The sequence below is a fragment of the Halichoerus grypus genome, chromosome 5 (genome assembly GCF_964656455.1).
Source record: "Halichoerus grypus chromosome 5, mHalGry1.hap1.1, whole genome shotgun sequence".
NCBI classification, from domain to species: domain Eukaryota; kingdom Metazoa; phylum Chordata; class Mammalia; order Carnivora; family Phocidae; genus Halichoerus; species Halichoerus grypus.
This window is the reverse complement of record NC_135716.1, coordinates 64,057,299-64,079,735: the sequence shown is the minus strand read 5'-3', so window position 1 is coordinate 64,079,735 and position 22,437 is coordinate 64,057,299. Positions and strand designations below refer to the sequence as shown.

The 22,437-nt window shown below is 37.3% G+C and overlaps 2 protein-coding genes and 1 non-coding gene across 4 annotated transcripts in view; 1 reads left to right on the top strand and 2 right to left on the bottom strand.

Annotated features, from left to right (window-relative positions):
- The window catches only part of PPP1R42 (protein phosphatase 1 regulatory subunit 42), a 50,389-nt gene extending 39,686 nt beyond the window's left edge, over positions 1-10,703 (bottom strand). The window contains exons 1-4 of one of the 2 annotated variants that reach the window (XM_036102419.2): positions 10,301-10,703; positions 5,802-6,018; positions 2,440-2,606; positions 1,220-1,358 (exon numbers count right to left, since the gene is read on the bottom strand). In XM_036102419.2, coding sequence (XP_035958312.1) covers positions 1,220-1,358; positions 2,440-2,606; positions 5,802-5,930 — 435 coding nt within the window. In that variant the 5' untranslated portion in view covers positions 5,931-6,018; positions 10,301-10,703. The remainder of the gene's footprint in view (positions 1-1,219; positions 1,359-2,439; positions 2,607-5,801; positions 6,019-10,300) is intronic. The other variant, XM_036102420.2, reaches the window with a different exon arrangement.
- The window catches only part of CSPP1 (centrosome and spindle pole associated protein 1), a 252,250-nt gene that overhangs the window by 40,706 nt on the left and 189,107 nt on the right, over positions 1-22,437 (top strand). Inside the window, exon 4 of the mRNA XM_078072319.1 lies at positions 20,982-21,777. Coding sequence (XP_077928445.1) covers positions 21,755-21,777 — 23 coding nt within the window. The 5' untranslated portion in view covers positions 20,982-21,754. The remainder of the gene's footprint in view (positions 1-20,981; positions 21,778-22,437) is intronic.
- Positions 6,683-6,809, bottom strand: LOC118542341 (small nucleolar RNA SNORA51). The gene has a single exon (XR_004920539.1). It is a non-coding gene; the product is annotated as a small nucleolar RNA SNORA51 (small nucleolar RNA).

The following is a 22,437-nucleotide window of genomic DNA, read 5'->3' as shown; positions in this document are numbered from 1 at the left end:
GCAGCAACTTCTTGCTAGACACATTTCAAAGGCAAGGGAAACAAAAGCAAAAATAAACTATTGGAACTTCATCAAGATAAAAAGCTTTTGCACAGCAATGGAAACAGTCAACAAAACTAAAAGGCACCTACAGAATGGGAGAAGATATTTGCAAATGACGTATCAGATAAAGGGATAGTATCCAAGATCTATAAAGAACTTTTCAAATTCAACACCCAAAGAACAAGTAATCCAATCAAGAAATGGGCAGAAGACATGAACAGACATATCTCCAAAGAAGACATCCAAATGGCCAACAGACACATGAAAAAAATGCTCCACATCACTCGGCATTAGGGAAATACAAATCCAAACCACATTGGGATATCACCTCACACCAGTCAGAATGGCTAAAATTAGCCACTCAGGAAACAACAAATGTTGATGAGGATGCAGAGAAAGGGGAACCCTCTTACACTGTTGATGGGAATGCAAGCTAGTGTAGCCACTCTGGAAAACAGTATGGAGTTTACTCAGAAGTTAAAAATAGAGCTACCCTATGGCCCAGCGATTGCACTACTAGGGATTTATCCCAAAGATATAAATGTAGTGACCCCAATGTTCATAGCAGCAATGTCCACAATAGCCAAACTGTGGAAAGAGTCCAGATGTCCATCGACAGATGAATGGATAAAGATGAATGGAATATTACTCAGCCATTGGAAAGGACAAATATTTACCATTTACTTTGACGTGGATGGAACTGAAGGGCGTTATGCTGAGCAAAATAAGTCAATCAGAGAAAGACAATTATTATATGGTTTCACTCATATGTGGAATATAAGAAAGCATAGAGGATCATAGGGGAAGGGAAGGAAAACTGAATGGGAAGTCATCAGAAAAGGAGAAAAACCATGAGAGACTCTTAACTATAGGAAACAAACTGAGGGTTGCTGGAGGGAAGAAGGGTGGGGGTGTGGGGTAACTGGGTGATGGGCATCAAGGAGGCACATGATGTTATGGGCACTGGGTGTTATATGCAACTGATAAATTATTGAATACCACAACTGAAACTAATGTACTATATGTTGGCTAATTGAGTTTAAGTTAAAAAATTCTCAACTGGCCATATAAACATACAGAGTATACATAATGTCCAAATATACCTTTGCTACCTTCCTGTTCCATTATAACTGTTAATAACTATATTCTTTGTCAGAATACTCAAATGTGGCCTTACTGCCAGAGAATGAAGAGTTCTTGGATCAAACAGAAGCTTTTCTCCAAGGGGAAGCCTCTGACTCTCAACATGAAGCTCTCTTAGTCCTTCTAATCCTTCTAAACCTTCTATGACAGCAATGTAATTGCCTCCCAGATACCTGCAAAATATAAAACAGTTTTAAATAGACATTCTGAGAACATCATGGTCTGTAAACATGATAAAAACATAACAATCACTGAGCTGAGTGAAAACTACATATGTGGAAATATGCGGAATCTTCTTTGTAATGAATCAATGAAAGGTTTATTTATATGATTCTTACACTTAATTTAGTCTAAGAAATAATTTTATTTTTTTTTAAAGTGAGAGAATTGGAATAGTCCTTATTAAATGATCTGCCAGTATTCTTTTTATATGTTGGGGTGAAGAATCATCTGGGTAGGTTTTTTTTTTTTTTTAAGAATTTATTAATTTATTTGAGAGAGAGAGTGAAAGAGAGCATGAGGGGGGTGGAGGGAGAGGGAGAGACAGACTCCCTGCTGAGCAGGGAGCACAGGGCTCCATCCCAGGTCCCTGAGATCATGACCTGAGCTGAAGGCAGATGCTGAACCGATTGAGCCACCCAGGCACCCCCCGGGTATTAGGTTTAAAAATGGAAAATTTTTGGGCCTAACACCAGAGATTCTCATTTGGCTATCTAGGTCAGAAGCCAGCAATCTGCATTTTTAATCAGCATTTTCTACCCCACTCTCTTCCCATTCTGAGGTTCTTAGCCCACTTTTTGAGAAGCACTAATAATTCTTCCAATCTGGGAAAATTGAATACACCAGTCTTCATTGTTGAGTTAAAATCATTATAGGCAGTAAATGCCTTTTTACAATCAAATCAACAGTATCAACTCTATGACCCTGCCCCTTTGAGATGTGTGATTCTAAAAGGAGAGCTCATCTGGTTTCCATGGAAACTTTTTTCACCAGTTGAGTCTTTAAGGATGCTTTAGGTATCCTTATATGTGGTTAAGACAACTCACCCTCCTGCAAAAGAAAAGTATATCAGGCTTAATGAAACAAATTGCCAAGTATTACATGTGTAACAGTTTTTTTTGTACTAATAATACTACAGGAGAATAAAAATTGAGGTCTGTTCCACAAAACTGCAGATAATGGAAAGGCCTGTATGCAAAAATATTACTGTAATGATGACGAAGAATTACATTACTTAAAAATAAAAGCACTTACAGTTTTTCCAGTTTCTTTAATGACCTGAGGTTCTCTATACATGAAATACAGTTGTTTTGTAGATATAAGTGGGTCAGATTTGTAGCATAATTCAAGTTAGTCATTTGATTAATACGGTTATCATACAAATATAAAACACTGAGATTTTTGCAAGGAGAGAGGTCTTCCTAAAAAGAAAACAAAAACAGGTCATACTTAATTTCTCCTGAAAATTTAGAAGTTTGTTTTTAAGAAAGTTTTTCACTTAATCATTCTGCAATTTTCCCTAAGTTTAATATAAAAGAACAGCATTTCTCTGTTCTTAGCACAGTCAAAATGAGTCTCGAATGATTGTAAAATTAGTTCTAGGTTTTAGTATTCTGTAACTATATTGATAAGCAGTTTTCCTTGGAAGCAATTAGGTTCCTCTGGAAGTTGAAGTATTTAACAAATTATTGCTTCAACATTATAAATCAGGGTTTTTTTTTTAAGATTTTATTTATTTGAGAGAGAGAGAGAGTGAGAGCAAGAAAGAGAGAACATGAGCGCAGTGGGGGAGTAGGGGTGGAGGGAGAGGCAGAAGCAGATGCCCTGCTGAGCGGGGAGCCCAAAGTGGGGCTCAATCCCAGGACCCTGAGATCATGACCTGAGATCATGACCTGACCCTGAGGCAGACACTTAACCGACTGAGCCACCCAGGCGCCCCTATAAATCAGGTCTTAATCTTTCTGTAGGATTAGAAGTAAACTTGTTTATGATACTGAAAATGGGAAGTCATATAGCTATTCAAGAGCAATAGATTAATAAACTATGATAATGCTATTGAAGGGAATACTGTTTAACCATTAGATATCCTTTAGTTTCTTTAGTAATATTTTGTAGATCTCAAAATGAAAACAGTACATTCAATATGACCCACTATTGTAAAATTATATGAATACATGCCTAGAAAAAAGACTGGAAGGATACCACCTACATGTTAATAGTGGTTTTCTCTGCATGATGGGATTATGCCAGTTTCTTTTTATATGTATTTCATAGAAATGCACACCAGTTACTTGTTTTTTTCTGATTGAGAAATTTTTATTGATAAGTAACTGTTAGGAACATTCATTTCTCTTAAGTCTGCTGTCAACTATAATCTACAAAAGCAAATTATACTTAAATTATAATGTTCAACAAAGTGAATTAAACAAACAAAAAAGGCAGCCACCAATGAACGAAGTGCAGTGTGTTTTCTCACACCAGTTACTTTTGAGATAAGAAAATAATTAAAGGTATTTTTTAAAGTCTGCCATTTCTTATGTGGTGGTAGAGTCAGCTAGAGTAAGTAGGCAAGAGGTAAAGTAAAGTTATGCTCAAAGTACCTCAGGTTGGGGTGCCTGGCTGTCTCAGTTGGTGGAGCCTGAAACTTTTGGTCTTGGGGTTTTAAGTTTGAGCCCCACATTGGGCATAGAGATTATTTTTAAAAAAATAAAATCTTAAAAAAAATCTCAGAGATTTTAAAAAATATAACCACATCTTGGGAATTTTAAGTTTACAAGGTGTTCTTAGTGTGAATTTTTTTTTTTTTTTTGAGAGAGAGAGCACGGGTGCACGTGCATGCGATAGGGTGGGGGGAAGGACAGAGGGAAAGGAAGAGAGAGAATCCCAAGCAGGCTCCATGCCCAGTGCAGAGCCTGACGTGGGGCCCAATCTCATGACCGTGAGATCACGACCTGAGCCGAAATCAAGAGTGAGACACTTAACCAACTAAGCCACCCAGCCACCCAGGTGCCCAACTGAATTATACTTGGCCCTTGAACAACATGGATTTGAACTGCATGGGTCCACTTATACATGGATTCTTTTTCTGTAAATACTGTACAATACTGTAATGTATTTTATCTTTCTTATGATTTTCTTAATAACATTTTCTTTTCTCTAGCTTACTTTATTGTAAGAATACAGTATATAATACATATAAAGAATATGTGTTAATTGACTTTATGTTATCAAGACTTCTGGTCAACAATAGACCATTGGTAGTTAAGATTTTTGGGAATCAAAAGTTATACAAGGATATTCAATTGTGTTGGGTGGTAGGATGTTGGGGAGTGTGGGGGTGTTGGTGTCCCTAACTCCTGTATTGTTCTAGGGTTAACTGTACTTTAACTAGTTTGCTTTCCTCCTAAAAAGGATCATCTAAACCAAAGGAGCACTGATTGTGAGGGGACAAAAGAACATTAAATGGAGGCTCTCTGCAGAGGGTAAGGCTGTAATGGTATGATGAGGTAGAGAATTTTCTGGGCAATTGGATTCATGGGGAGAAGAATCACTAAGAAACTGGAAAGAAGGGATGCTGGGTGGCTCAGTCAGTTAAGCGTCTGCCTTTGGCTCAGGTAACGATCCCAGAGTCCTGAAATTGAGTCCCACACATAAGGCTCCTTGCTCAGCAGGGAGCCTGCTTCTCCCTCTGCCTATCGCTCCCCCTGCTTGTGTGCTCTCTATCTCTCACAAATAAAATAAAATATAATTAAAAAAAAAAAGAAACTGGAAAGAAATACAGAATAGGAACTTGGTAGGGTCTTTGCAAAAAAAAGAAAAATATCTTAATTGACAATTGTGCCTGGGGCTTTGGTATTTTTTTCATTCATTTTGATAAACATTTATTAAGCATTTAATATGGGTTAGGTACTGTGTTGGATGGGGGGATTTAGAGTGATGTGAACAAAACAGACATCATCCCTGCCCTCATGTACCTTATATTTCTGAGGAAATTTCTCTCATTAGCATTTTATTGTAGACAACGGACACCAATCCAAATAGCCTAAAAGGGTTATTGCTCCTTTTAAAGTTTCCCAAATTAAAGCCAAGAATTAGCTTAACACAGAGAAAATACAGTGTCAGAGTATATCCAAACAAACATAATCTTGTCTGATATAAATTATAGTATAACTTCCATTTATATAACCAGTTAAATTATGAGTGAAAAAGATTTCACTGTTAAAGTTTTGAAATAAGGTATTTGCATAGTTAAATCTTGCTATCTTGTTAAAAAAAACCTCATATTCCAAGGACCTGGAATTATACAAAAGTATTATCTTTGAAATTATTTTCCAACATACACTTTCAAATCTAGTTTGCTACATTATAGAATATTTCAGGGGGACATATATATTTAGCACATATATTTAACAATCATGATGGTATATTTTATAGAGACTTAGTTTTAATAATTGTAACATCAAAAGCAGGAAATTAAAATGAAAACACAATATACTAATCAAAATACAGTTAATAAGTATCAAAATATAGTTAATAAGAATGTATTTTCTGACACCTATTTTCAAACTTTACATTGTTAATTATGTAAAAATAGGAAATAATTTCAGAATTCTTACAATTGCATCTATATTTTTGTCTGAAAAATTTATATGAGTTATTTTCTTCAGGTATTGTGAAGCGGTTTCTTCTTTTCGGGGTTTAAGATTGCTATTTTTGGCAATTAGATCCAAGGTTAGTCGAACCATGACTTCTCTCTAAATCAAACTCTCAGCAGTAGCTCGGTTCTAATACCATGTCAAAAGTAGGCTTAGGCATTGTTTTATGCCCAACTTTCTAAAAATAAAAGAAAAAAAGGAATATTATGTACATGGTAATTTAGGAAAAATTATTTTGACTTTTTAATTTTCTTATATAAAACTATGCGATAAGCTACTTCAGAGACATTTTAAAGACACTTAGGTATTTTCTAAGTTTATAGACTTAATTCTTTTTATAAAAAGATTTAAAACATCAAAATTAATGAAATATACAATGCTCATTCACTTCTACTTTTAAATCTTTTCCTCTCCCTAGTACTGAGTTGTTACTGTTGGCATCTTTTAAAGGATTTTTTTTTCCTCTCGAGAAATATCATCTGATGTTCTCATGTGAAGACACTAAGGCCCATAGATTTGTCTCAAACTACTCAAGGTAGTGGCAGTTGGGAATGAGACCAAGTCTTCTGGCTCCTTTTTTCATAGTACCCATGGTGATCATATTTTCTAAACCCTCAAAACAGAACACATTGTGGGAAAACCTTGAGTATGTACGTAGGACAAGGGTGCAAAATGCTTGAAAGTGGAGCAGGGTTTGAAATTTTATGTTACTACAACTGTAATCCACAAAGAGGCAACACAAGGCAGTGTTTTTGAATCCAGACTGCCTGCGTTGAGATTTTGGCTCCATTGCCCCCTGATTAGGCAATCTTGGGCAGGGTACATCAGTTTTTTTTTTTTCCCCGTGTACCCCCATTCACAGTACAGACCAGGCAAAGAGCCTGGGCTGAGGTGTATTTGGTGGGTTTACTCTGCTTTCTCTTTCTGTACGGTCCATGTAAGAACACAGCCTGTGTTCACCAGGATGCTACGTTACCTCTGTTTCTTATACAATTAGGTTAATAATGGTACCTACTTCCAAGGGATATTTTGAAGATTACATAAGATAATCATGTATAGAATATTCTGCATGGTGCCTGATACACAGGTCAATAAATGTTTGCTATCACGATCATTATTTTTTTTTTTTAAAGATTTTATTTATTTATTTGACAGAGAGAGTCACAGCGAGAGTGGGAACACAAGCAGGGGGAGTGGCAGAGGGAGAAGCAGGCCTCCCTCCGAGCAGGGAGCCTGATGCGGGGCTCGATCCCAGGACCCTGGGATCATGACCTGAGCCGAAGGCAGACGCTTAACTACTGAGCCACCCAGGCGCCCCTGGGTTGTGTTTTTATAAGTAATTTTTAGATACACTGTATTTTTATCAGATACCAAATTTCACTGATTATATATTTAGCAAATATCTATTCCCCGATTATAGTTTGTCTTTTCTCCTTTTTTTTTCCAGTTTGTGTTTAATGGCATCTTCTAAAAAACAGAAGCTATATATTTTTAATGTGGTCAAATGTATCATTTTTTTTTTGCTTATGTTTTATGTTTTTTGTGGCTTATTTAGTAACTCCTTCCCTATCCACATTTTAAGAGAAAGACCTTTTTTTTCTTTTTCTTGTAGACATGTTTAGGTTTTGCTTTGCACATTTTGTCTGCATTGCTGTGATCTGAAGCAGCAATCAGTGGTCAGAGGACAGATACTTGATATTTGGTGGCTAGTGTGCTTTTTGCCCATTGTGGCTTCTGCAAGCTGTGTGTAAGGTGCTCCAGAAACCCCTGCATAGCTTTCTGCTCTGGGGTTGGGTGTAGGGGATGAATAGTTGCTCTAGAGCTGAAATTGACCAAAATTTATTGAGGTTTATTGTCTAAGTCTTCCCCTGGAAGTTGTTAGCCATCAGTAGACTCCAGGTTCTAAAATATTTACACCAGACAGATTCTGTCAGTGCGGTTGTGTAGGTGGGGAAACAGATGCTTCCTACTCTGCCATATTCCCAGAATCCTCTCCTCAACTCTTTCATATACATTTTATTATTTTTTATTTTATTATGTTAATCACCATTCATTACATCATTAGTTTTTGATGTAGTGTTCCATGATTCATTGTTTGCTATAACACCCAGTGCTCCATGCAGAACGTGCCCTCTTTAATACCCATCACCAGGCTAACCCATCCCCCCACCCCTCTCCCCTCTAGAACCCTCAGTTTGTTTTCTCAGAGTCCATAGTCTCTCATGGTTCATCTCCCCCTCCAATTTCCCCCCCTTCATTTTTCCCTTCCTACTATCTTCTTTTTTTTTTTTTTTAAACATATAATGTATTATTTGTTTCAGAGGTACAGGTTTGTGATTCAACAGTCTTTCACATACATTTTAAAATTAACTTGTCACGTTCTATGAAAAATTCTGTCAGGATTTTGTTCGGAATTGCATTGAATTTATAAACAATTTGTGAAGCACCAACACATCTCTAATACTGAGTCTTCTTTTCCATCACTATGATATGCCTCTCTATTTTAGGAGTGCTTCTTTAATGATTTTCAATAGTTTTATAGTTTTCTTGTAATTAAGGCTGCGCATAATTTTTTTGGTCATTTTCAGGAATCATATATCTTTGTTGATACTGCAAGTGACATTTTTTAGGAATTACATTCACTGGAGGTAGTGTGTAGAAATGCAATATATTAAAAAATATTTGGGGGCGCGTGGGTGGCTCAGTCATTAAGCATCTGCCTTCGGCTCAGGTCATGATCCCAGGGTCCTGGGATCGAGCCCCGCATCGGGCTCCCTGCTCCGCGGGAAGCCTGCTTCTCCCTCTCCCACTCCCCCTGCTTGTGTTCCCTCTCTCGCTGTGTCTCTCTCTGTCAAATAAATAAATAAAATCTTTAAAAAATAAAAAAAATAAAAAATATTTGAAATATTTAAAATATTTTAAAAATATGATTTCTTTACTATTTTAAAATTTTAGAACTTTTTCTGGAAATTTCAGATATCATTTTTACACTGATAACTGGTGAAAATGCACATCTTAAAGTGGTTATATACCCCAGGATTTCTTTCTTACAGTGGAGGCAGGAAACTGCTGTACAGGTGGCCATGCACGAGCAAACCTGTGCTATGAAGGGGGTGATGCCCTATGGGGGTAATTTTTACCCGTGGGAGACAGGAGCCACAAATTATTTATTCTTCCTTCTTTCCCCCATAGACTTTTAGGAGACACAGCCATTTCAAAAGGTCTCACTGAAAACAGCTCTGGTCTTCTGGGTTATATACTGAGCTATATTTGTTATCCTTCCATCTCTCTCTCATTCCATTTTTCCTTCTCCTGCTTCCCTGAGATTACAACCCCCCAAAAAGTGTTATCATATGAGTCTTTGTTTTAGGCTCTGTTTTCTAAACTGGGTTAAAACAGATAAATTTTGGATCATGTGAATCCTCATGAATGACCATGCTATAAATGGATTTTGTCTCTAGGTTCCAGTACACAAACTGTTGTTTGTGTAGAAATAAATTTAATTCTCTAAGATAATTAGAAAAGCAAAGGGGCAGATGTAGTATATAAATGAAATATTTATTAAATCAAGGGGAGGCCAATGGACCTCATCAACAAGCTATAGGAAAACTTTCCAGGGGCTTGAATATGGAAAGGGAGATAATTGAATCAACCTATAACACAATAAGAGAGACTTCACTCAAAAGAACCTGCATGTAGCAGTCAAATCCACAAGAGAGGATTTAGTTTCATCAAAACACCACCATTCATCTTGTTAATGTAATATTAATTTAAACTTTATTGGTATTGTAGTTTGTTTTAGAGATACTATAAACTTCGGGTATTTAAATTGAACCTAGTTTGGGTTTGGACACATTTTAGAACATTATAATAAAAATAATTATGTCAACACTTGTGGGGTGTCCTTGCTCTTTTTTAAAAAGAGGTTCATTATTTTCTAAAGTTTGAGAAACAGCTTTTTCATAATTTTTCACTACTAGATACCTGTTATTTCAGGATTCCTCTTGCCTAGGATATCTCTCTCTCTCCAGATTGCCAGTGGGGGACAGCTTAGAGCTGTTTTACAGGCTCTGGGAATCCATTTTAGTGGACCCTTTGCCTTAATTTATCTCTTGGGGCTCCCACAGGCTACAGGCAGTGGATGTTTCCGAATTTAGTTTGTATATTTTCCTTAGCGAGCCCCAGGCTCACTGGCTTCCCAGTGCTCTAAATCGCCGGTCTGGCTCTCAGGCTTTCCTTTTCAGACGCAGACCCGTGCTCACAGATCCCGCTCCCTCCTCTGCTCGGCGGCCACCCCTCCACCCGTGTCTCCCTCTTCTGGAGCTGTTTCCCAGCCTTGCCTGATTCTAGCTATTTGTTTAAAATACAAAAACTTCCAGAATAATTTTCTGGAAATTCTAAATGTCTAGAGATAAGGCTTAGGAATTTTCATTTTAACCAGTGACCCAAGAAAGTCTTACTGGCAGGCAAGTTTGAGAAACGTGGCTCTAGGGTCTCCTCAGTCCCCACGCTTCTTCCCTGAAGGCACCTCACCACTTGCGGGATGAGCCGAGTCTGGAAGTCAAGTTTTTAAATTTCTTTGGCGCAAGGTTTCTCAGCGGCCCCGGTGCGGTTGCCGGGTGACCAGACGCTCCAGTCGGGGCCCCGGTTTCCAGGAAATCTCGCGATGTCCCCGGATTCGCCCTCCGCTGTGGCCTGGCACGGGTAACTGTGACGCGGCGGCGGGAGGTTGATGGTCCCTAGACGGGGTCCTAGTGGAGCCACTTAGCTTGGGGAAGCCGTGAGGCATCGGTCATATTAGCGTTTTAGTGAACCAAACAGTAGCCAAGACTGTTTTTGGCAGGGCATGATTTCCCCCTACCGGATTATCCTTCTGTCAGCTTTGAATGTTTCAGTGCCCGGTAACAGACCAGGAAATTGAACCAAAGTACAGCCCATACTCCACCCTTTCCTCGGGTAAAATCTAAAGTCCTTAGGGTAACATTCCAGTTCGTTCATCACGATCAGCTTCACTGCTTGCTTCTTGCCCTCTGTTCTCCAGTATTCCAATCTGACACTTGGCCCAATATGCCCTGTTTTAATAGGACACACCTCATTTCCTCAAATTTTATTTTCCCATTTGAGTTTCAAGGACCCAGCTTGGAATTAGCACATCCTTTCTGAAGGTTTCCTGTGTATTCAGTCTTGTTAAGTGGTGTTCTTTTCTGCCCCCCAAACAACTAGGATATATTAAATTCTTTAGCATAGCACTTAACACATTACTATGTATTTGTTACCCATTGTCTGCAATAAGATGGTAAATTATTTGAGGTCAAGGATTATGTCTTTAACTTCTCTATTCTCTGGACCTAGCCAAGTGCCTTGTACGTTAGCAGTCACTCCATAAATGTTTGTAAAATGAATAATTTATAAATGAAGGAGAACAACAATAGAGCAAGGAACTGACATTTACAGTGGAAAGACTGGGGCTCATTAAGGATTTGGTGAATTGAGCAATCTGGATGTAAGGGACAGTGCAAGCTGGAAAACAGTAACAGTTGTGATCTTAGTGGGAAAGGGGGGAGGGGGAGAGGATGAGGGATGGGGGTGGGTATAGGCAACAGTGGAAAGTTGTCATTGCTGTTCCTTGAGCAAAGAAACATCAGAATAGAAGACTGTTAGAGTTGCAAGGCAGCTTAGAGCCATGTGACAGTCCAACTTGTCATTTTGCAAATAAGGAAAATGCCAGGCCTAGAGGAAGGAAAGAAATATGCGGAGGTCACATCTGAGGTGGCAGAGAGGGAATTTGCCCTTGGGCTCCTGATTTCAGGCTCAAGTCCCCTTTCCTTATTCCTCACTGACTGTTAAAGTAAGAATAGCCTAGAAGGAAAGATAGGGAGATACAGACAGATGAACCCTTACCCCATTCAGAACATTGTTGCTAAAATCCAGTTGTGAGGGAATTTTGGCCTTGATTAGGTTGAAGGCAAAGGGGGTGGCAAGGAATGAACATTTAGGAGGCATCTTGAAACATGGTTTAATAGAAATTGATAGGATAAAAAGGGAAGAAGAAGTTGAAGATAATTCCTGGGTGTTAGCTAGAATAAAGGAATGATACTGGAGAAAGAGGAGAGGTGGCAAGTAATTTGAGGGGAAGTGGATGAGTTTGGTTTATACATGTTAAGTGTGGAGTGAGATAGGTTTAATAGTTTCCAGAATAGAAGTAATCCTTGAAACCATGCGGTCATAAATGGTAGTGAGGGAGAAAGTAGGGAAAAGAGAAATAGGAAGTCAATAATTATGCCAACTAGTTTGGATGGAAGAGGGAAGCAAAGTTGGTTAACGTGTCAGAGGCAGAGTCATCAGAGATGAGATTTGTTCTGAGAACAAATAATAATTCAGTGATTCAGAAACTAATAAGTTAGATTCAGATACTAGGGAAAGAGTTTGAGGAGGAGGGGCACCTAAAGAATAAAAAGATATAAAAGGGTACAAGAAAGTAAAAGAATGATTAAAATAATATGACTAAAACACTAGGGCACAAATCAGATGCCCTTTTTACTTGTTTTGTAGGTCATTTATTTGGGTCATTTATTGGGAATGTAAGCAGGGCTGTTCTATGTTCTGTGTAGCACTCACTTGCTGCTAAGATTACTTTGCTGGAAACATGTTTAGCAATACTTCATTAAAAATCAGTTGCTCTGTTAATCATTGTTTTGTAACAGTTTCATATATCATTATAAAAAAAGTATGATCTCATTTGTGGTAAAATTATATACACATTTAAATGTCTAAAAGGATATATATCTACATCTATGCATGTAAAGATTTAGATGTAGATCTATGTAGATCTATACCTCTATACCAAAATATGTAATAATGGTTATTTCTTGATGGTAGGATTATGACTGTTTCTTTTTTTTTTTCAGTAATCAGGGTTTTAAAGATGATAAAATTATTATTCTGAAAGTTCATTTTGGATTCTGACCTTCATGAAATTGGAAATCTCTTTGTGACTGCTAGTATTTAATTAATTAATCTTTTAAAAATCGCCAAATTATTAGTTTTTTTTAAAAGGCAAAAAGTTAAGCTTAAGGGAAAGTATTTTCTCATTAAGATGTGAAATATAATTCCTGTCTAGTGGCACACAGAGTATTTTCCAATGTGGCAGAAATTTGGCAAGCTACAAGAAATACTTGTCTTCAGTGACACATTTGTAAGTTCAGTGTAAAGTACTCTAAGATTTACATTTTGACAGATGTTGGTAAATTTGTATTGTAAAAAAAAATGTTGTGAAGTCTTGAGAGTCATTTTAAAAGGCACTTTTGGAAGAATAGTGCTACAAAGCACATTTTAAAGTCTCCACTAGAGTTTCCAAGTAACTTTAGACAGAAACACACTTATTGTTTCATATATTGTTCTATCTATCTTTGTCAATTAGTATATATTTCCCGACATTCTAGAGTACATATTATGTAGCCCTGTGTGAGGCCCTAAGCAAACTTTTTTTTTGACATTTTTTAAATTTTATTATGTTATGTTAACCACCATACATTACATCATTAGTTTTTGATGTAGTGTTCCATGATTCATTGTTTGCGTATAACACCCAGTGCTCCATTCAGTACGTGCCCTCTTTAATACCCATCCTCCCAACCCCTCCCCCCTAGAACCCTCAGTTTGTTTCTCAGAGTCCATAGTCTCTCATGGTTCATCTCCTCCCTCCGATTTCCTGCCCTTCATTTTTCCCTTCCTGCTATCTTCTTTTTTTTTAACATATATTATTTGTTTCAGAGGTACAGGTCTGTGATTCAACAGTCTTACACAATTCACAGCGCTCACCATAGCACATACCCTCCCCAATGTCTGTCACCCAGCCACCCCATCCCTCCCACCCCCCACTGCTCCAGCAACCCTCAGTTTGTTTCCTGAGATTAAGAATTCCTCATATCAGTGAGGTCATATGATACATGTCTTTCTCTGATTGACTTATTTCGCTCAGCATGATATTATGCTAAGCAAACATTTTAATGATTAGTTACTTTCATTAAGAAACCAACAAATTAGTGTGCCTGGGTGGCTCAGTTGTTAAGCATCTGCCTTCAGCTCAGGTCATGATCCCGGGGTCCTGGGATGGAACCCTGCATCGGGCTCCCTGCTCTGCAGGAAGCCTGCCTCTCCCTCTCCTACCCCCCCGCTTGTGTCCCCTCTCTGCTGTGTCTCTCTGTCAAATAAATAAATAAAATCTTAAAAAAAAAAAAAAGAAACCAACAAATTAAAGGGCCTAGATATGTATATCATTATATAACTTTATACAGAAAAATTAGCAGTTATTAAAGTTAATTTTTTTTTGTCTTGACCTCATAGATTGGTAAATATTAGTGAGTATGGTAGGCAGACTTCTAAGATGGTCTCAATGATCTTATCTTATTCATATTCATGCCCTTGTGTATTCCCTTCTCCTTGAGTATGGACTGGTCTTAGTGACTTTTTCTAACCAATAAAACAAAGCAAAGTTGATGAAATATCATTTCTGCAATTTTGGCTTGCACTCTTTGATAGAGCAAACTGTCATTTAGGAGAGCCCCACATGGCAAGGAACTGAAGATGGCTTCTAGCCAACAATGAGGAACTGAGACCTACTGTTTAAGTTTGGAAGTCAGTCCTGCCCCAGTTGAGCTTTTAGATGAAACCTCATCCCTGGCCAATACCTTGATTGCAGCCTTGTGAGAGAACTTGAAGGAGAGAACCTAAATTCCTGACCCATGAAATCTGTGAAATAATAAATGTGTATTGTTTTAAGCCACAAAGTTTTTGGGTAATTTGTTAATGCAGCAATATATAATACAGGAAGCAATGGAAAATTCTCTTAGGGAGGGAAGATTTGCTTAGAAATTTGGGACATTATTCCCATTTTCATAGGATATTTGGAGAGGAAGCTCAGGAAAAATAAAGTGACTATAGGAAGTTTTAGCTTAGCTAGAATGAAAGCTTTGTTAACAAGTATCCATTTAGGGCGCCTGGGTGGCTCAGTTGGTTAAGCGACTGCCTTCGGCTCAGGTCATGATCCTGGAGTCCCCGGATCGAGTCCCGCATCGGGCTCCCTGCTCAGCAGGGAGTCTGCTTCTCCCTCTGACCCTCCCCCCTCTCATGTGCTCTCTCTCGCTCTCTCTCTCTCTCAAATAAATAAATAAAAAAAAAAAAAAAAAAAAAAATCTTAAAAAAAAAAAAAAAACAAGTATCCATTTATAAAAACTGCAGTTGTAGAATCAGTACAAAGGAAACCCTTTGTTTATGGATGAGGCAGTTTCCATTCAGGGTACCGCTCCTACTTTCTGTAATCTGGGGATGATCATTTAATTGAGAGCTTCATGGTCTTCTAATACCATGATGTATACAATATGGGCACCAATAATAAGTAATTTTTTAAAAACTTAGTAACTGATTTCTTATTTTTAGTAACTGATTTCTGTCATTTATTATGTAAAATATTCTATAAATGTAAATGATTATTACATAGGTTATATATAAAACAATCCAAGGTATTTCTTCTAATTTCCAGACCTATGCATCCAAGTGGCTGCTAGACATTCATTTCACCTGGAGATGAATGTCTTGGAGACAATTAAAACTGAAATTGTCAGAAATGGACCCAGTTCTATTCTGTACAAATCTGATCAGCCTCCTCCAGTTTCTATCTAGCCAACAGCCAATGAGGAACTGAGACCTATTGTTTAAGCTTGGAAGCCAATCCTGCTCACAATCCACCATACTACCCAAAATGGAGCCTGGGAACCATCTCCAGTATTCCCTCACATACTAGTAGTACTCACACAATCAGTCATGAGATTAAGTCCACATAACCTCAGAAACTACCTTCAAATCCAGCTGTCTCTCCATTGCCGCTTCACTACCTAAGAGTGGATATGAAAGGACTTTGTTAAGTTCTATTATATTTTTAAACTTCTATTAATTTTAATACACAAAGACTTTTTCTCAAGTTCTATTCTTAAAATTCTAGTATGTTTAATATAAAAAATATCTTTTCTAAAGTGGTTCACTTTCATCCTCCACTACAGGGTCAAATTGTAATAAATATAACATGTATGAGATGTGACTAAATTGAGGGATCTAAGCTGAAAATCATTAAAGTCACATATCATACAGTTAATATATCTTATATTAAAATATTTTCTGAAAAGTATTTTTGTAAACATTGCCATTGGTGGTCTTATTTAAGTAATGTTCTATATTTCTGAAACATCTACTGTCTTTAGAGTCTAACACTTTAGTTTGAGTCTATTAGAAAGCATTTGTAAGAAAGGGATTTAACAATTTTAGAATAAATTTAGGTTTCAGGAACAGTTCATTGCTTATGTTTTAGGAATTTTATTTTTATTTTAAAATTTTATTTGTTTATTTATTTACCTTAAGAGAAAGAGAGAGAGAACAAGCGAGCAGGGGGGCAGGGAGAGAGAGAATCCCAAGCAGGCTCTATGCCCAGCACAGAGCCGGATGTGGGGCTTGATCCCCCCCGGAGGAGGCCTACTCCGGACTCCATCCCATGACCCCAAGATCATGACCTGAACTGAAATCAAGAGTCGGAGACTTAATGGACTGGGCCATTCAGGCACCCCATGTTTTAAGGAATTTTTAAAAATTGTCTTTTGAATAAGGGGCGGGGAACCTCTGTTTTCTAATATAGATCCAAGACTTTGCTGAAGTTGATCAAGCCAATTACAAGTTCAGCAAAAATTTAATTACTTGGTGATGATTGAGGCCAATAGTGAAACTCAGCAATGTAACATACTCTATTCTCATGTCTTTCACAATAATTTGTTAAAATCAGTGAAAACATCTTATATATCTGTATACCTTATTTAGTTGCTTATTATTATTATTATTACTATTATTATTATTGGGGTCTCCTGTCTGCTTTTTTTGGGGGGAGGGCAGTCAGCTTACTTGAAAAGAACATATCTCCTTCATGCTTGTTTCAGAAAATGGCTGGTGCTTTTTTGCTAGTGTGTGGCCCTTTCCATATTTCTGCAATAGTGACTCTTCATTGAAGAAAAATCTTTTTTTGCACTTTTGTTTTAAATCTACTGAGAAGTTTGGGAAAAGATACTCATTTTATAATGACTGCACAGTCAACAAAAGTCAGTTTCCCATACAAAGACATGAACACATTTAGTCTTGTCATTCTAAAAACAAATATTGTTAATGTTTCTTAAAAACAAATTGAAATGTCCATTGCATTTATTTCTTCATTGAACAAATATTCACCAAGTACCCCGTGTGCCATTGTTCAAGCTGCGGAGGATACAGAAATTAGTTAGACCAAGTCCCCAGGCCTATGGAGCTTACATTCTAGTAAGGGGAGACAGAGAGTGAAAAAGTAAATAAATCAATGACCAAGATAATTTCAGATTGTGGTATAGTCTGTGAAGGAAATAGAGTGAAACTGGGGTGTAGAAGTGGGGAGGAAGGAGGGAAGGGGAGAGGTGTTTCCTTGAGAAGAGAAGGCAAGGCCTCTCTGCAGAGGCAGAATTGGAGCTGAGATTTGAAGAATGAGGAGCCTAACAAGCCAGGCCTGAGAGCCTGAGAGGAAGTGTTCCAGGCCCAGGAAGCAGCCAGTTTGAGGGCTTGGGGGTTGCAGTGGGGGGTGGGGGGCGACCTGGATGCGCATAAGGACCCAGAGGACATTGTGGCTGGATCCTATTCAGGACAGAGGAGAATGGAATGAAAGAAAAACAGGAACCAGATCAGCCCTTAAGCCACAGTGAAAAATTTGGATTTTGACATATAGCAACACTTAACCCCCCATAAGGCAGAATGTAAAATTTCCCTTTGTTATTAGGAAAAACTAACTTTATTATATTTAGAGTTTGAAGGAGAGAACAGTTGCCAATTTATTATAAGCTAAAATTCAAAATCTTGATTGAAATGTAATGTTTTGGGGCACCTGGGTGGCTCAGTCAGTTAAGCTTCCAACTGTTGGTTTTGGCTCAGGTCATGATCTCAGGGTCCTGAGATAGAGTGCCCCCCACCCCCTTGGGCTGGGCTGGGAGCTCAGTGGGGAGTCTGCTTGAGATCCTCTCTCTCCCTCTCCTCCCTCTGCCCCTCCCCTCTTTGTGCATGCCTGCTCTCTCCCTCTAAAATAAAAAAAGTCTTTAAAAAATGTAATGTTCTTGTAATGTGATATATATATATTTTTTTAAGATTTTATTTATTTGCGAGAGAGAGAATGAGAGACAGAGAGCATGAGAGGGAGGAGGGTCAGAGGGAGAAGCAGACTCCCTGCTGAGCAGGGAGCCCGATGTGGGACTCGATTCCGGGACTCCAGGATCATGACCTGAGCCGAAGGCAGTCGCTTAACCAACTGAGCCACCCAGGTGCCCTCTTGTAATGTGATATTAATATGATATAGTATTATCACAGATGCTCTTAGAAATTTGGTAGCAAGAGCCTGAAAATGAGAAAATATAATTTCTACTTGTGCTCCAAATTCTCATATTTAATATAGCTTTTGTTTCAGTTTTGCTATTTACTGAAATAGGTAAAGCACTTGTTAATAGCCTATTTTTAGATCTGGGGATAACTATAAGTTCATAGTATTGATGTCTGTCTAAATAAATTACCATTTCAATAGTTAATAGTTCCTTAGTTTGAAGTGATGTAGTATTTTACCTTAAATATTAAGACTATTTAGAATGTTCAAAAATAATCTCCCCTAAAAAGTGGTGTTCATGTATAATTTTCACATCAGTGATATATCAGGTTAACTTTTCTGAGGCTATAGAACACTTCAGATGGTTGTAATTATTCAACCATGGTTGTGTCCTCATAATATAAGATCATAAATTAATTTCTTACTTAGCCTAATTTGTGTTACTTTATTTAAGCCCCAAATCTTAAGATAATAGCCTCAAGTATACTGGAAACACATGCAAGAAATGATAGATGGATTACATAGGAGTTGAAGTAAAAGATTAAAGCTAAACACATATGGTTTTAAAGGATTTATTTAATATCATAAATACAGTACAGATAATAAAATATATTTAGTACAAATAATAAAGTGAATATGAGGATGGGGCATGAAGTAGCAAAATCTAGGAACAAAAATGGAACCATTTAAATCAAACATTTAGGGGCGCCTGGGTGGCTCAGTTGTTAAGCGTCTGCCTTCAGCTCAGGTCATGATCCCAGAGTCCTGGGATGGAGCCCCGCATCGGGCTACCTGCTCCACAGGAAGCCTGCTTCTTCCTAGCCCACTCCCCCTGCTTTTGTTCCCTCTCTCGCTGTGTCTCTCTGTCAAATAAATAAATAAAATCTTAAAAAAAAAAAAAATCAAACATTTATCTGGAGATGGGCTTTTACCAACTAGTTTTTCAGGAATATAGTTTAAAGTAATGACTATTAATAAACATATTCATAGTATGTGAAAGATATTTACAATTCTCTGTAATCTAACATAAAGGTCACAGCTCTCTTCTGGACAATATACTTCTTTATGCATTACCTCTTAGGTTATGAAAAGTACAACTGTAGTTCATCAAAATGTGCCCCAAGGCACAATACCATTTTACTCAGTCATTAGAAAGTTTAGCATAATTGCTTAGTATAATCCAAAGAAAATATGAGTACAGACATCAGGGACTCTCTAATTTGTTAGGCAATTGTTCCATAATTTTTGGCACCAAGATAATCCACATGTTGAAAAAGCAATTAATCATTGGTGCTAGTTATCAAGCTATGATTTTAGCTATTTCCTCCAAAATTTGACCCCAAATGACAGAGTTCCTTATTTTATTTTTGTAATATTCTGACTTCTGAGATCAAAAGTTTAAATATGCCAGTTTGGTTATAGTTGACTTGAACTTTGTGTTCCTAGTTTTCTAAAGTAAGTGGATCATAACTTTGTATTTACAAAGATAGATGTTATTTCTTCCACTAATATTTGGATAAAAAGTTTAGAAACCTTTAGAAACTTACAGACTGATTACCTCAGAAGAAGTTAATTGAAATCCTTAAACTAGCATTTTTGCCCCAAGAAGGTATTTATTTGCTCTTGGAACTTGTGTTGAAAACAGGACAAAACAAGAGAACACACAATTAGATTCTCAATTTTCTAACTAGTATTTTGCAAACACAATTACATAGATACATCAGTTATTAAACAGTGAATGAAATAAATACCTCATAATTTGAACATAATCTTTTACTTATTTTATTTCATAAGGATAAGTAAAAATAAGAGTTGTCACTTTGTGTAGTATATTTTCCCATCTTCAAAAAAAAAAACAAACCCATAAAAACACCAAGCCAAACATCCCTGCTCTCACATTGCTCACTGATGTGTCTTTGGTGTTTATAGTTAAAACAATCCAGAAATATAGAAAGAAACCTTGGAAATTCAACAGTCTCTGTTCAGTTCAGTTTTTTCAGCTACATGTGGATACAGTGCAGACTTAGCAATATAAATGAACTCCTCTCTGCATGCATGACTTACGCATCTGTACCTCATCACTCATAGAACGGTTTTTGGAAACTCTGAACCTCTGCAATATGCAGCAGCCCAACTCCCAGTTTCTGTGATTCATTGTATAGTTACTTATGCTCTTGCTCTTCTGTGTTTATTTTCAATATGGCTACACTGTTGGGCAGTTTATTATTATATTGTGCAATGCAGTGATTTTTCAAAATCCTGAATACCAGGTAGTCATACTAATTTTTGACAACAATCTTCAGACTTGATCCCTCAAGTGGAGGACATGTTTGGTCTCACAGCTTATTTTCCAAATTCAGAAACAAATGGAGCACAAACGGTTTTTCTTCCCATTGGTTCTTTGTTCTTGGTAGTAGTGCTGATTTCAAAATAACAACTTGTGTGGTGTTTTATTGTTAGTCAATAAATAAAATTGTAGAATGAAGTACTCAGTTCGTAACTGGACAGTGTAACCCAAAAATTGTAGTAATGCATAAATTCTCAATAATATACATAGAAAGTACTGTTGAATTATTTGTAACAAAGACCTTGAGATACTAAAACAATCTGGAAAATTTGGAAAACCCTTGCTTCTGGGATCTTTCTGTATGTACCCTTAAAGGGTCCCAATCCCCATTCCATATGCACTGACTCCTTTCTCTCTGTTTCAGCCTGTGCTTCTGGCTCCAGTCTTATTATTTGGACACTGGGATTAAGTTTTTGATGACGAGTGACATTTCCTGTATATTATCACCAAAGAGCTTGGAGAAATTATTTCTGAAAAAACATTGAAACTGAACAAAAAACACACTTTACTTAGAAAATGCTCTTTTTGGCTCCTGAATAGCTCAAAAGTGTAAGATAATACTTTGCGGGAAAAGACAACCCCAATTCACAACTTAGTTTCTGAATGATGGCTGTAATTGAACCCTGATTTCCTAAAAGCTCATTAATATAAATTGGAGCACTTATACCAAAAGTTATCATGACAATACAATTTAAAGATATACTTTAAAAATACTTGTAAAGGATCTTGCTTTTTAATAAAGCAAGTACATTTACAACAAAATGCAAATGCTCCTTTCTGAGTCATTTTTGCCTGGGCTGAGTACAGGGAACATTATTGGTTGCCTCTGTAGTATCTATTTAACCTTAGTGTGTAGTAGTTATGCATTTTGGGGATTATTGACCCCATTCCTACCTCCAGGCATGGCCCTTAATTGATCTAAACTAGTCCCTATATATAATCTCAGAGGTGGGCTCATTTTTAATCCATTAGACCAGTGTGAAGTTTGAACCTTCCTCTGACAGCTCTTTACCTCTAACTGGATGGTGTGGTGTGCAGCCAGTTTGGGGGAATACAGCTTTAGATTTAGGCCAACATGTGGAGGGCAGAGCTGAGAACTGTAACAGGAAGCCTAATCCAGCTGTGCCTAAACCAAATATGATTCTGGACTCTGGAGTGAGGTAAGCCAACAAATTTTTATTCTTTAAGCAACTGTTGCTGTGTGTATATGTGTGTTACCTCCAATCAATGCATCATTACCAAAATGTGGAGACTTCTCAAAACGAGTCCAATGAAGTTAGGACTGAAACGCTTTCTTTTCCTAGTAATTCTGTTGTTATCATAGGCATTTTCCATCACACCAAGGTGTCTTAATTGTTTAGGTAATGAATGTCAAATTAAATGTGGATAATTGTACTTCAGTCTTAGAATGAAAACTGCTAGTATATTTTCATGGTGACTCCAATGGCTCCTTACTCTTTCATGTCAAAAACTTTAATCACTCAATCCTGTATGTGAATGAAACCTCAACAAGCTTGTCAGTGTTTCTTAAGGTGTTGCTGAAGACTATGGCAGTAAATAGATTTTGACTGCTCATAGGGGGCAGTCATTTTTTTTAAAAGGGTATAAAAATGGAGGTGTTTGAACCATCTGAAATTGGGGGTGCCTGCTTTTATTTAAATAGTTACAAAATGAGGGGCTCCTGGCTGGCTTAGTTGGTAAAGCATGATTCTTGATCTCAGGGACATGAGTTCAAGCCCCACATTGGGTGCAGAGGTTACTTAAAAAAAAATAAAATTAAAAGTTTACAAAACAAGACCAAAATGCTAATATATCGTCAA